The sequence below is a fragment of the Vigna radiata genome, unplaced genomic scaffold (genome assembly GCF_000741045.1).
Source record: "Vigna radiata var. radiata cultivar VC1973A unplaced genomic scaffold, Vradiata_ver6 scaffold_137, whole genome shotgun sequence".
NCBI lineage: Eukaryota > Viridiplantae > Streptophyta > Magnoliopsida > Fabales > Fabaceae > Vigna > Vigna radiata.
Genome location: NW_014543260.1, coordinates 565,788 through 580,988, shown reverse-complemented (window position 1 = coordinate 580,988; position 15,201 = coordinate 565,788). Strand labels below are relative to the sequence as shown.

Genomic DNA, 15,201 nt, shown 5'->3' with positions numbered 1-15,201 from the left:
TAATTTGTTTTGTAGGAACCTACTAAGTCAAAGAAGTCATTATGGTATCTAGATAGTGGATGTTCAAGACACATGACTGGTGACAAGAAAAGGTTTATCTCTTTTGAGAAGAAAAAGCAAGGATTTATAACTTATGGGGATAACAACAAATGTAGAATCATGGGAACCAGAGACATTGGAGGAGGAAACCCATTGACCATAAGAGACGTCTTGTATGTTGAAGGCCTCAAGCATAACCTTCTAAGCATAAGTCAATTATGTGACAAAGGTCTCAAGGTAACCTTTGAAAGTGATAAATGCATTGTTCATTGTAAAGACTTTACTGGTATTGCTTTGCAAGGTGTTAGGCATAATAATATTTATTTGATTGATATTGAAAGTGCATCTAGTCATAGTATAACATGCTTAGTTGCTAAAGAGGAAAATCCTTGGTTGTGGCATAAAAGAGCTGCACATATTCATATGCACCATTTGAATAAACTAATTTCAAAAGATCTTGTAATTGGTTTGCCTAAATTGAAATTTGAGAAAGACAAATTATGCACTGCATGTTAAAAATGTAAACAAACCAAATCTTCATTTTCATCCAAAAGCATGATTTCTACTTCAAAACCTTTAGAACTTTTGCATATGGACTTATTTGGTCCATCTAGAATTAAAAGTTTTGGTTGAAATTACTATGCTCTTGTAATTGTTGATGATTATACTAGATTTACTTGGACTTTCTTTTTAATATTAAAAAGTGAAGCCTTTAAAGCCTTTAATTTTTTTGCTAAACGCATTCAAAATGAAAAAGATTTGAAAATCAAAACATTGAGAAGTGATCACGGTGGTGAATTTGAAAATGAATCTTTTGAAAACTTTTGTGAAGAATATGGCATTGCACATAACTTTTCTGCACCTAGAACTCCCCAACAAAATGGTGTTTCTGAGAGGTAAAATATATCATTAGAAGAATTAGCTAGAACGCTTATGAATGAATCTAATTTGCCAAAATATTTTTAGGTTGATGCAGTTAGTACTGCTTGTTATGTGTTGAACAGGATGCTTATTAGGCCAATTCTAAAATTAACTCCTTATGAATTGTTAAATGGTAGAAAACCAAATGTGTCTCACTTGAAAATTTTTGGATGCAAATGCTTTGTCTTGAATAATGGTAAAGATAATCTTGGTAAATTTGATGCAAAATCTGATGAAGCAATTTTCCTAGGATATTCTTTAACTAGCAAAGCATATAGAGTATTCAATAGAAGAACTTTGATAATTGAAGAATCAATGCATGTTGTCTTTGATGAGATTGTGGACCTTGAGGTAAACCCTCTTGAGTCAAATAAACCTATTGCAGGTGATGAGGATTATTTAAGGGAAGCTCTTGAAGAGATGGACCTAAACAAGAACTATCCTCCAGAACTTCAAGAAACACCTTAAGCTATCAACAACCAAGAGGACTCTCTTTGAACAACATCATTGGAGATATATCAAAAGGGGTAACTACTAGACATAATCTTAATAATTTTTTTTCTAACTGTAGCTTTTGTATCTCCGATAGAACCCAAGAACATAAAGGAAGCTCTTCAAGATGATAAGTGGTGCGTTGCTATGCAAGAAGAGCTAAATCAATTTGAAAGGATTGAAGTTTGGGAACTTATTCCCAAGCAAGATGATTATCAAGTCATAGGTATAAAATGGGTATTTAAAAACAAGTTTGATAAGGATGGGAACATCACAAAGAACAAAGCAAGGCTAGTTGCAAAGAGCTAATGTCAAGAGGAAGGCATAGACTATGATGAAACATATGCACCGATAGCCAGGTTAGAAGCAATTAGATTATTACTTGCATATGCATCTTTGATGAAATTTAAACTGTATCAAATGGATGTGAAAAGTGCTTTTTTGAATGGTTTTATAAAAGAAGAAGTGTTTGTTAGTCAATCTCCTAGTTTTGAGGATTTCAAATATCCTGATCATGTTTAAAAATTGAAAAAGGCTCTGTATAGTCTTAAACAGGCACCTAGGTCTTGGTATGAAAGACTTAGTACCTTCTTAATTGATAATGATTTTTCTAGAGGTAAGGTTGATTCAAACTTTTTTATTAAGAAAGTAGGTAAACACATCTTAATTGTGCAAGTTTACGTAGATGATATTATATTTGGGTCTACTAATAATTCTTTGTGTGAAGAATTTGTAAAAATAATGCAAGGTGAGTTTGAGATGTCTATGATGGGTGAGTTAAATTTCTTTTTAGGATTGCAAATAAAACAAATGAATGGAGGAACTTTTATCTCTCAAACAAGATATTGTAGGGAAGTTCTTAAGAAATTTGGAATGGATACTTGCAAAGAGGCAAATACACCTATGACAACTTCATGTTATTTAGATGAGGATGAATCTGGTGAAGGAGTAAATGAAACTATGGTTAGAGGTATGATAGGATCACTACTATACCTAAGTGCTAGTAAACCAGATATTATGCAGAGTGTATGTGTGTGTGCTAGGTACCAAGCTAATCCCAAAGAATCTCATTTGATTGCTGTCAAGAGAATCTAAAAATAACTTAAAGGAACAACCTTTTTTGGGCTTTGGTATCCTTCTGATGCCTCACCTAGTTTAATAGGATATTCCGATGCTAATTATAGTGGCTGTAAAATTGATAGGAAAAGTACTAGTGAAACTTGTCACTTTCTGGGCTGTTCTTTAGTGTCTTGGCACTCAAAGAAATAAGTGAGTGTAGCCTTGTCTACCACTGAAGCTGAATACATTGCTGCTGGCAATTGTTGTGCCCAAATTTTGTGGATGAAACAAGAACTGGGAGACTTTGATATCTTCCTTGATCATATTCCATTAAAATGTGATAATACTAGCGCTATAAATCTGACTAAAAACCCCATAATGCATTCAAGAACTAAGCACATTGAGATTAGACATCATTTCTTGAGAGATCATATTCAAAAGGGAGACTGCCAAATTGAATATATTAATACCTTACATCAATTAGCTGATATTTTCACAAAGGCACTTCCTAAGGATAGATTCTATGAGCTTAGAAGAGAACTAGGAGTGTTAGCTATGTCTTAGGATCAAAGTTTATGCAAAATCTTCAATTATTCGTAAGATTAGCGTTTTTCATCAATTATCACAAGGTAATAATCGATTATTTTTGGCTTTTAGGAATCCCTTAATCGCAAATAATTGATTATTTCATGGAATAATCGATTATTCAAACTCAAAACTCAAATCTGGAAAGTTATGAACAGATAATCGATGATCTTCAAGCATAATCGATTATTGTGCAATTTCTAGTAAGTGACTCATGAACGGATAATCGATTATCACTAACAAAAATCGATTATCACGCGCACAGTTCCAAAAATAGAGTCGTTGGAGACTTCTATAACGGCTAGTTTTCTGATTTTTCTTATAAATAGCCTCCTATAATCAATTAATGGTCACTTCTTTGCACCCAGAAACTCCCAAAATCAGATCTGGAATAGATTTCTTCATCTTTCTCAAAAGTTTCCTTTCTTTCAAAACTTTCCATGGCTGAATCCAGAAGAACCCGTAGAAGAAATGTTGGTGCCTCTTCTTCTTCTCAACCACGTCCTACAACCATTGATGGGTGGATTTCGGATCAAGAGAAGCATGCCGACTATGTATATTTTTGGCAAGAGAGGAGAATCATGGCGGTAAAGTATATTCGCCTTGATTTTTATCGCTTCTATGGATTTTAGTTTCCAGATCTTTTTGTTGATCAAGGTCTCATACACTTAGTGGAGCAAAAAGGTTGCATTTATCTCGATCTCATAAGAGTTTCTACTTCAACTTGAGATATCGAGACGAGATCATATCCACCAAGGTGAAAGGAGTTCATATAATTTTGGATGATGACCTATGGACAAACGTTGCTCAACTTACCATCTGGGATGATGCTGTGAAAGTTCATCTCGGAGTTGCAGACTTCAACCGACTGATGGCCTTTCAATCTTTCTTGTGCCATCCTGAACAGCAGACCAACCGTAGGCAACTGCTTGTTGGTAGTTTTAAAGTTGAAGAGAGGATGATCCACTACTTAATTTTGTGGATATTGTGTCTAAGAGCCACCAACCATGCTAAAAGTTCTGAGCAAGATCTGTTTCTTCTGTATGGGATCTTAAATCACATACATATTGATTGGCCTGCTCTTATTGCTGACACCATGGTAAAAGCCAAGAAATATCATTCTTATCATTTTCCTTATGCTTTTCTCATTTCTAGAATTCTAGAATACAAAGGGGTTAATGTGGAAGGTGAACTTGTTCAAGCAATTCAAGCTATTGGTTCTGAAATCGGAGAAACCACTTTTCACCAAATGGGATTTGTTACTCCAGGAAATGCAATTATTCACAAAGATGATAATCACTCAGATGCTGATGAAAAAGAAACATGGATGCTCATATGGCAGAACCAGTAAGTGTTGGTGCTCCTTCTGATGTTGGTCCATCCAACATACCTTGATCCTCCTCACTTACCATGGAAGAACATTTTGCTAGACTATCTAAACAATTAGAGGAAATGAGTCTTGCACAGAAAACTCACTTTGAAGAAATTTATGAGTGGCAGCAAGCTCATGACGAATACGTGGTTGATCAATTACTTGATCTTGATGTTCGCCTAAGAAATATTGAAACTCATCTAAACATTCAACCACCTAAGAGATCCCCTAGCCCTGAGTTTTAGAGTTAGGCTTCTCTGTTAGTATGTTTTGTTGCTTGATTGTTGTTGCTTCTAGATTATGTTTCTGGCTTTCATGTTTTTGCTTTATGATGCTAATGTACTCCTTTCCTTTATGAATAAAATGATCTTTTTCTTTTATATACATACATTGTGTAATTAAGGGGGAGATCATATTAAGGGGGAGCTTTTTACATTGATCTTTTTGCTTATGATAAAAAAGGGGGAGAAGTATATTTTTAGAGGGAGAAGTATAACATAAGTTGATACAGGTATTGCTAACTATGTTGTTGTCTATTTTGCAGGAAAGCCAAAGTTGCCTTTAAAAACTTGAATTTTTTATCATCATCAAAAAGGGGGAGATCGTTACCAATGAGGAGCATTGGCAAATTCTCAAGTAAATGTTTTTTATGATGCTTCAAGAAATCTAAGCTGAAGAAGATATTAGAAATTTTTTAAAAGCACTTTATAGAATATAAATGTATTAGGAATATCCTTAAAAATATAAAACTTGTATTTAAGGTACAGTTTTGGAAATAATCATTATGAGGAGCAATAATCGATTATCATGAGCTATTCCGAAAAATTGTATTGCTCTGGAATAATCGATTATCACTCCAAATAATCGATTATCACAAGTCTGTTTTGAAAACTGCCTAAGTTATTTTTGAAAAACCTGTAACAGACTTGAATAATCGATTATCACTTACAATAATCGATTATTACTGGCAGTTGGGACTTGACCTTTCATATTCAGACTAATTGGCTATATATTGGTCTTTTGAGAACTTCAGAAGTAACGTTGTTGAAGAGAAAGCTTTTGAAGAATACTGTTTTTTAGAGGAAGTTCTCAAAAGCATAAGTTCAGTTCCCTTGCTTGGTCTCGTGAATAGGAGAAGCTCGCGTTTCGTGTGTCGATAGTCGGAGCGGTTTTCTTCGAGTTAGCAAGGTGCTCTGCCTGGTCTCGTGAATAGGAGAAGCTTGCGTTTCGTGTGTCGATAGTCGGAGCGGTTCTCATCGAGTTAGCACAGTGTCCATCTTCTGGTTCGTTCGTCGCAGGCAGGTTTAATCATCATATTTTATTCACTCTTGTTGTAATCTGTGAAACTGTTTTTAGTGAAACTGTTAATCACTTTTTATAGTGATTAACGACTGGACGTAGATTCTTTTGAATCAAACCAGTATAAAAATTACTTGTGTGGTTTTTCTACTCCCTATACTCTTTACATTTATTTGCACATCAATTGTTCGATAAATTTTCTTTTAGAAAATTTATTTTAAAACTGACCATTTTAATTTACAAAAGTGATTGAACACACTTTCTGCTTACTAACTTTATTCCGCTGCGTTATACTCTCTGAACGATACTGATTGTTCCAACAAGTTTGCTTCAGTTGAGTAGTGTAGGTTTGTGTGAACTTGTCTAAACACCTTATCTGATTGTGGTTTGACTTGTTTTATTGCATGATGAGTATGCTGGATAATGCTTGATGTAGATAATGGATTGAGATTGCTATATATGCTTCTATACAGGTGAATTGTTCACAAGCTATGTGAACAGGTGCATGATGAGTTATGATTGTGATTATGATGCTAAGCAGGATGTATGATCGAATGATTGAATAAGCACAATTGAGTGAGGTTTTGAGCTTCAGAGTGCTTGTTGAAATATTTGTTATCCCATTGAAAGCATGAATGATATTGCCTGAATCTGTATGATTGATTGAATTACATGCTTATGTCATATGATCAAGGCCATTTTTGAAAGCCCTTACTTAGCCAAATTTTTGCCCAAAGTAAGGAGAACCATGTGTTCTACCCTTTTTGAGCCCTAGCCTGAGACACTTCGAAAACCTTGTTGTGAAAAATCTTTACCTTGAGTTGAGTTGAGAAATATTTTATGGTATTGATAAAGGTTCAAGTTTGGGGTTGTTGGGGGAATTAAATGGGAAAAGAAAAAGCATTGAGCAAAATGTGTTGAATGATGAAAACATGAGAAAAATAGAAAATAAAAGAAAATAAAAGCATGAAAGATAAAGCTCGATGCAAAAGAAAAAAGGGAAAAGTTGGGAATAAGTAGATTGGTTGAAAGAAAGTGTGTGCTTGAACTATGAATATTGAATAAACTCTCTTAACTCAAGGATTTTATGATCTGAAAAACCAATGTTTCTTGTTAGCCTAGCCACGTCATAAGCCTTGAAAAGTCCTTGTGATGACATTTGTGTGTGAGAATGTTGATTGTATTAGATGAAAGTCAATTTTGTTGCATGTGGCAAGAGGATAGTAGAGAGAAGAGTGACCTCTCGAAACACTTGAGTGATTGAGTGAAACACTTTTCTTGGAAAGGATTGATGAATTTCATGATTACGTTTGTGCTTAATGGATTGGTCATTCATAAAAATAGCATTATGTGAGCAATCTGTGAACTTGAATGAATTGAAGCATGTTTGCATCTTGATTGGTTTTCATTCAAGAGCTGAATTGAGTAATTACTGGTTGTGAAAGAATGTTTTGAAAAGTGCTGAACCATTTTGATGATAGGTGGAAGGTCAAGTTTTGTTTTGTTTGCTTGAGGACAAGCAAAGTTTTAAGTTTGGGGTTGTCATAACGGTCTAAAAACTGTTATTCTTATACATTAATTTGATATTAAAACACAATCTTTATTACTTAGAATTAGCTTGAAATCATGCATTTTGTTTAAGTTAGAAAACAAGAGTGCCAAAAGTGGTTTTAGAGATAGTATGCTTGCTTTAACATTGTTTTGGCAGGATTTTATGAGAATTGAATGATGAAGATGAAGAAGGAAGGAATTGGAATAGAGAAAGGACGAGAAAAGATGAAAAGGAGGGGCCACGACCACCGTCCAACGCTAACCCAACGCTGGGCGTCCACGACACAGACCGCTGAGCGTTCAGAGAGCGTGAGCGTTCAGCGTGGCCACCGCTGAGCGCCTAAATGAATGGGCCTAGGCTGAATTTTTGTTATTTTTGTTACTTTTTTGGCTTATAAGTAGACCCAGTGCGATTCTCAGAGTAATCTTTTAGCAAACAGAGACGTCTAGAGCACTTCTACACTCCTTGGAGGCGGTTTCTTGGATGCTTAGGCTCCAATTTATCAAATCTAGGGTTTACTCTTTCATCTTTTTCATTAATTCCATCTAGGTTCACCATGCCTATGGTGAACTAAACCCTTGTTGTTGAGGAGCAATGTAATCCTTTTGAAACTCTCTTATATTGAAATTCTTATTTTATTCATATGCTTGTATTATCAATTGTTGGGTTTCTTATCTAAGATTAATGCTCATATCGTTTAACCGACTTCCATGGACATTCTAGACATCAGTTATTACATTAGCCGACGTCTATGGGCACTATAGACGTTTGTGATTACATTAACCGACGTCTATAATGGGTTGTGTTTTGATGCGATTTTTCTCGTGTCTTTGGGTGGTGTAGTAACACCTCCTTCCTTTGCTAGTTTCCTCATAAGAAAAAAATGTGTCTTTTGGATTTCTCATGGAATTTCAACACAAAGATGAACCTAGCTCGTTGCCTAGGTTCACTTCGACCGCCAATGAAAAAGAATACGGTGAGAATACGGTGACATGGCGGTGGAAATGGCTCTATGCAAGGACCTAGGTTCGTCTTTGGGTTGGAATGCCATGAGATATCCAAAAGACGTAAGTTTTTCTTAGGAGGAAACTAGCAAAGGGAGAAGGTGCACTACGCTACCCAAAGCACAAGAAAAAACTGCACCAAAACACAACGAAAACACATTTTAATTGGTTCAAATAAAGGATAATACATCAAAGATTACTTTAATCGGATTAAAGGCAAGTTTAACCATATCAAAAGAGACTAAACGCACCTGTAAATTCAAAGGAGCAGAGAGAAAAGCAAAGGAGGACGATGAAGTACGAAAACTGCTGGTTTGCAATCTCTGTTTTAAAAAGAAATCTGACGTCGGTTGCACACGAGCCCGACGTCTATAACAGAAAAGACGTCGGTTATCTCACTTATTCGACGTCTTTCTGATTTAAAAATTAATATTCGCGGGACTTATAGACGTCGACTACTAAGGCCACTAATGTCTATATACGATTATAGACGTCAGTGAGGAGGCATCCGGCGTCTACATGACGGAAAGGAATGACTTTTCACCTACCAGGCAGACATATAGACGTCGGCTATTGCTTACCTGACTTCTATAGGTCTGAATAGTCGGTGAATAGCCATTAATATCCACCATATAGCCATCAGTTTGGTGGGATCCGACGTCTATATGACGAAAAGGAATGACTTTTCACCGGCCCCGTAGACATATAGACATCGGGGTTGTCCTAACTGACGTCTATATGTCTAACAGGTAGGTGAACAACATTAATTTCCGCCAAATAGACGTCGGGGCCCTATCCACCTGACGTCTATATGTCTGAAGGAAATTACTTTTCACCCACTTGTCAGACATATAGTCGTCAGTCAGGACAGCCTCGACGTATAAAAGACTATAGACGTCGGGGCCCTTCCAAACTGACGTCTATATGGCCAACTTATTTATGAAAATGCCACAGGTCATCAATATACGTTGAGGTTACCCCTAACTGACGTCTATGGGGTGACGTTAATCAGCGTTTTACTAGTGTCTACAATCTTACAAAAAAACTGGCAGTCAGAGGGTCATAAGCATTATTCCTCGGTTGGGAACCAATGCCATAGGCATTATGCCTCAGTTTGGCACTGAACTGAGGCAATAGAATTGAAAAAAATTTCAAAATTGCCATTTTCAATTCATTTCGAATTTTTTTTATGACTTCAGGGCTCGGTTGGGCAAATAACTGAGGCCATATCTACCTTATTGCCTCGGTTTTATAGTGAACCGAGGTAATAACCTTTCGTAGGTAAAAAAAAGAAACCATGAAAGGAATAATGTCGTCTTCTTGACGATTTAGAAGCAGTTTCAACATCCTCTAGACAGCACGCGACTGTCATTTCCAATTTCTTTCATTTTCACCCATTTTTCACCATTTAAATTTGGTTTTGCTTGTTGTCATGGCCATAGTCAATGTTTAGGAAGCCTTTTAACCTATTAAAATAGTTCCAAACTTCTTTTTGATTTGGTTTTTTTTATTATCCTCCTTAGAGGTAAATTTTTTATGTTTTATTTTTTTTGCATTTTGATGTTTGTTTTTCTTTCTAAAACTAATATTTTTTGTGTAGGTTTGAATTTTGCATTATTGAATTTTCTTTTGAGAAATAGGATTTACACCAAGAGGGGGGTTGAATTGGCGAGTTTTCAAAATCAGAGTCTTTAAAAAATCTTTCACACAAAGTTGAAAACTTTACAAGTCTTTCTTGAATTGCAAGTAATGAAAATTAAGTGCAGCGGAATATCGTAGTTGACTACGCAAATGCTATAGTCGACTGAATGTAAAAGAGAAGGGATAGAGAAATTCAAAAACTGGTTATTATACTGGTTCGGCCAACAATGCCTACATCCAGTGTCCTTCCAACCCAGGAAGAAAATGCACTATAATGGTCAAGGTTTTTACAACAAGGAATTTATAGAAGACCTCCACGTCAAAAATATAAATCTCCTCTCTAATCATCTAACCAAAATATAGCTGCAACAACAAAACCAAACTTGCAGCAAGAATCCCCTCTCCTGCAATCTGTAACACCACGTAGAACAATCCTCAACGAGAACAAGACTCCACGAGTCTAACCCCTGTAATCACAAAAGGTCCAATGTAGCAAACTTCACGAATGCCAAGCCAGAATAACTTCTTCATCAAACTAGGTACACCTTCAATGTGCAGATGACGATCAATCAATAAGCGCACAATCAGCCTCCCTTGGAATCTCTCTCAAGAATGATCACCACGATCTTCTTGGAGAATTCTTGGAGCTCTCAATCACGGAGAAATCTATCTGAAACAGAATATTAAAATGTCAAATCATCAAAAGTCTTAGAACAACTTCATGTTCTGTCAATTTATAGAATTCTGTTTATCAGAGTTTCTCATAGTCGAATATGCTACTAATACAGTCGACTATGTTCGACAATTATAACAGTTTGTCAACCAAGTAGCATCCAGTCAACCAAAAATAAATTCTCATTTAATATAGTTGACCAACTATTCAATGCTCAACTAACTTTTGAAAATATAGTTGTTACTGTACAAGAGCATAACAGAATTTCAAATCAAACAACAGATACAGTCGAATATGTGGCGCACATAGTCGACTTCGACATGTAAGAACATTTTGAAATTCTTTTCTTCTCAAAATCCCACAAAGCACTAATTCTCAAAATCTATACAAATACTTTAGTACACTCGATTCAATTAATATTGGAGTCGACTTTACTATAGCTTTGTCACAAAGTTATAAGTTCACAAAAGTGCTTATGGTTTTCATCTTTCAAAATATGTGCAATGCATCCAGAAATGATGTAACAAGTACAAGTACAATAAGTATGCATTCACACAGCCACTTATCACATACACATGTTCAACAAGTATACCAATCAATAAGCATAAGAACATGTAACACAACAAAAACATATGTGTGTTATTAAGCAGTGTGTTGTCATCATCAAAAACCAGGTCGATATAGATATTGTGTTGTCAACAATCTCAACATTTTCTACCGTTGTGATCGCGGGTTGTCCTTTGTTATTGGATTTTCACATTATCAGGTTCTTATATTAATGTTTAAACTTTAGTTTTTAATAAGATTATATAATTTTGTATGATTGTATGATTGAATGTGTGATTGGATGATTATATAATATGTGTATAATTTTGTATTATTGAATAATTTTGTATGATTGTATAATTTTGTATGATTGAATAATTTTGTATGATGGTATGATTTTAAAGTTTAACTTTTTAATTTTGCAATGTTATTTTTAAAATTTGTTATCTTGAATATGTGATTATTTCAATGCTTATTAATTGTATGATTGTATGAACTAACCTTAATTTCTCGTTAAATGATCAATACAAAAAAAATTGGATTATAATTTTGTATAATATTTTAGGCTATTTATGTATGGATCGTATGGATCAAAATTGAATTAACTTACCACGCATTAGTGTTGAGTATGAGAGAGGGATAGAGGAATTTATACAATTTGTGCAACGTAATGAGGGTAGAAGTGATGATGAAGTGAAGTTTAAATGTCCTCGTGTGAACTGTTTGAATGGGAGAAAGGTGAATGCAACCCAAATTAGGGAACATCTTACTTGTGGTGGTTTCGTACAATGCTATACAACATGGATATGCCAAACATATCTCACCAGCAGATTTGGAAGTGGGAAGGAGATATATTTTATCCCTTTATATCTGGGTAAGTGAAGTTTGTTAACTTCAAAGTACTATGTGTGATTTTAATATATACCAATTAAGTTATTATTAATTTCAAACACCATTGTCAACTACTTATTATTTCCATACAAGAGAGTTATGCTGTTTGGTTCTTCTCATTGCATAAGTCTCCTCTTAAACATCTCAGACAAGTGGTTGAATGGTAAGAACCTCAATGTTTGGACTTTCTTTGTTATATAAATGAATGCTAAAGTCGATTTTTTAATAGTTCCATTGTAACACGTATGATGTTGTATGAGAGATCAACTGGTAACGGTAAAAAGCTTGCATGGTTGACTCTCAAGGTTTGACATATGCTAAAGCCATACTTTCTTCTAGTTGTATTGTTTTAATGATTTTCACTAACTATTTACAACTATAATGATATATTGTAGTGTCACAGATAAAGTGGGTCATATGAGTGTCGAAACTATGTAATGTGTTGGATGACACACATTATTCGTGCTCATATTACAAGAGGCTAGGAAACGGTAATATTTAGATTTAATGAATTTTGTTTTTCCACATTATTTGGAATTCATATACACTAATTGATTTCATGTGTCTTGTGCAGAGATTAGAGACTCCTACTCCACTTCTTGAGAAGCCACTTACATTCCTAAGAAAGACACTTGCAAAGCATTTAATTAAATGATACAATAGTGCGTAGTTTTTAGGGTTTAAAATACATTAGCACATTAGTTGATTTATAGTTATTAGAATTTGTACATTATGATTTAAACATTATGTGTTGTAAATATTGATTATGTGTTGATTTTGTGTTGTATGTATTGTGCTTTATATGCAGGTTTGTTTTTGTGACAATGAATATCACAAAAGCAAACCTACTATTAAAAAACATTCCACGCGTATAGGCCTCGGTTGTGGCCAAAATCGAGGTAAAATACAAGTTTATCGCCTCGGTTCAACCACAATCGGTGCCATAAGGTGCGCATGAATTTAAAAAAAAATTAAAGGGCTTTAACATCGGTTCAAGCTAGAACCGATGCCATAGGCCCATGTTATTACTTCGGTTGAACGGAGGTAATAATCCCTCCCCTTTTTTTTTTCTTCCTTACTATTTTTTGAGTGCAAAAGAACCAAGCAGAAACTTTGGGACATATTACCTCGGTTGGAACTGAGGCCAAAAGTCCCCCACCTTTTTACCTCGTCAGTATAGGCCTCGGTTCAAAAATCGGAGCGTATTGTCAAAAATAATTGTTGTCGTTTTTGTTCGTTGCACTAGTGTGTTATGTTGTAACTGAAGGTTGAAGATGAGAAGAAAGCATTTGAAAAACAAAAACAATATTTATTATTCACTAAAATGTTGTATTAGTTATTAAAGTTATTATGGTATATATTTTTATGCATTATTTTAATAATTAATTACAAATTTACAATTTTGTTATCATACGTTTTCATTAAATAACTCAAGTAAAAAATGTTGAAATAGTAAACATTAGGCTGATTATATATTTATTATCTAACTAGTCTAAAAAATTAAATTAAACAATTTCATCTTATTTTAATTGATGAAATTAGTATGTCGACAAAAATCAAACTACATATACATACAAATTGATTTTGAAGAATCAAGGTAAGTTTATTTATTGAGTAGGTATACCTTGAATCATATTAAAAAGAAAAGAAAAAGGTTGTGAGTATCTTTTGTAAAGAAGAATGCAACATTTATTGACAAATAAATCAGGAAATCATAAGAATTTCGAATGAACCAAATCAAAAAGGCATGAACACTGAAAGCAGACCCAAATTTATTTCATCCAAACAAAGGAACTTCATAAGCATCGATCTTATCAAACATATCACAATCATATATATTATTATTACTATACAGATAAGGTCTTACCCTAGGGCAATGTCAAACCCATTATTTATTATACTCATAAGCACTTACCCTAGGGCTATATATTACAAACTTTTGAAGCTATTATTCCTTGAGAAGATTATCATCAATATCTCTTGTGCATTTGTGCAAGCACTCTATGTAGCCAAATGGAGGATCAACTTCTTCATCAACCCTCTCATATTCAATGGTCCATTTGATAACAGCATTACCATCACCCTCAATAGCTTGAAATATGAGCTTAAAGATCTTAAACTGGTGATCTATGTCTCCATTGAAGAGCTTGTATGTGATTCTTTTGTTTGCTTCATCAACTGACTCAACGCTCTCATGGCATGTTATAACCTTACCTTCTGTTCTTTCTCAAACAGTCAAAACCATTAACATAAACATTGTGTCAGAATCATAAAGATAAAATAAAAGAATTTATAGTTTACTTTCTTCAATTTTAATCTTCATCTCTGTGCTTCAAATTGTTTGATTTGCTCCTCTTTATGAACCTTAAAACAAGTGTTATAACTCCAAACCCAGAATTGAACTAATCAGGCAAGTCTTCATAAATAATTTCTCACTAGTTCTTTAACCACAATCGTTAATTTTAATTTGTAATAATATGGACAGGTGAAAAATTTAAGTTTGAATATAAATTTCACATTGACTAAAAAACCAAGTTGAAAAATATATATATATAAAAGAAAACATATAAATTCATTAATAAAAATCCTTTTAGGAATTTATCAGAAAGATATACAATACTGATGTGAATCTCTTTCTAACATAAAATCTTAAAACAGATGTGAATTTTGATTTGCAGGTTAATATAATGAGAAGTTGAATTACCTATGGTATAAGTCCAGTGTTTGATGGACTCATTGCGATGCCAGTCATGACCATGATGCAGCTTGACACCATGGATTCTATCAGAAAGGTTTTGAACATGATACAGTTTCGTTGTGTAGAGGTTAAACCACTTTGCAGCAGTTGCATGAACCCCAATTTCAGTGCTGATTTTACCAGCAAGTGTCATGATGATAAAGAAAGAAGCAAGAACTATATGAAACAAACAAAGAAGGGTGGGAGATGGTGAAGAATATCACCACCATATTCTACTTATATAATATAGGAAAATAATTTAACTACCCATCACAATTACCTAATTAATTAAACCTTGGGGTCCATTTCTATACCCTACAGAAAAGAAAATACCTAATCACAAAATCCAAATATATATATATATATATATATATATATATATATATATAT

At 34.2% G+C, this 15,201-nt stretch overlaps 1 protein-coding gene across 1 annotated transcript; it reads right to left on the bottom strand.

Annotated features, from left to right (window-relative positions):
• Positions 1-13,829: 13,829 nt before the first annotated feature.
• LOC106753540 (kirola) lies at positions 13,830-14,997 on the bottom strand. The gene is made up of 2 exons (XM_014635357.1): positions 14,779-14,997; positions 13,830-14,291 (listed from the first exon to the last, which is right to left on the bottom strand). The coding sequence occupies exons 1-2, from the start codon at positions 14,963-14,965 to the stop codon at positions 14,023-14,025; spliced, it is 456 nt and encodes a 151-aa protein (XP_014490843.1). The 5' UTR covers positions 14,966-14,997; the 3' UTR covers positions 13,830-14,022.
• Positions 14,998-15,201: the final 204 nt, after the last annotated feature.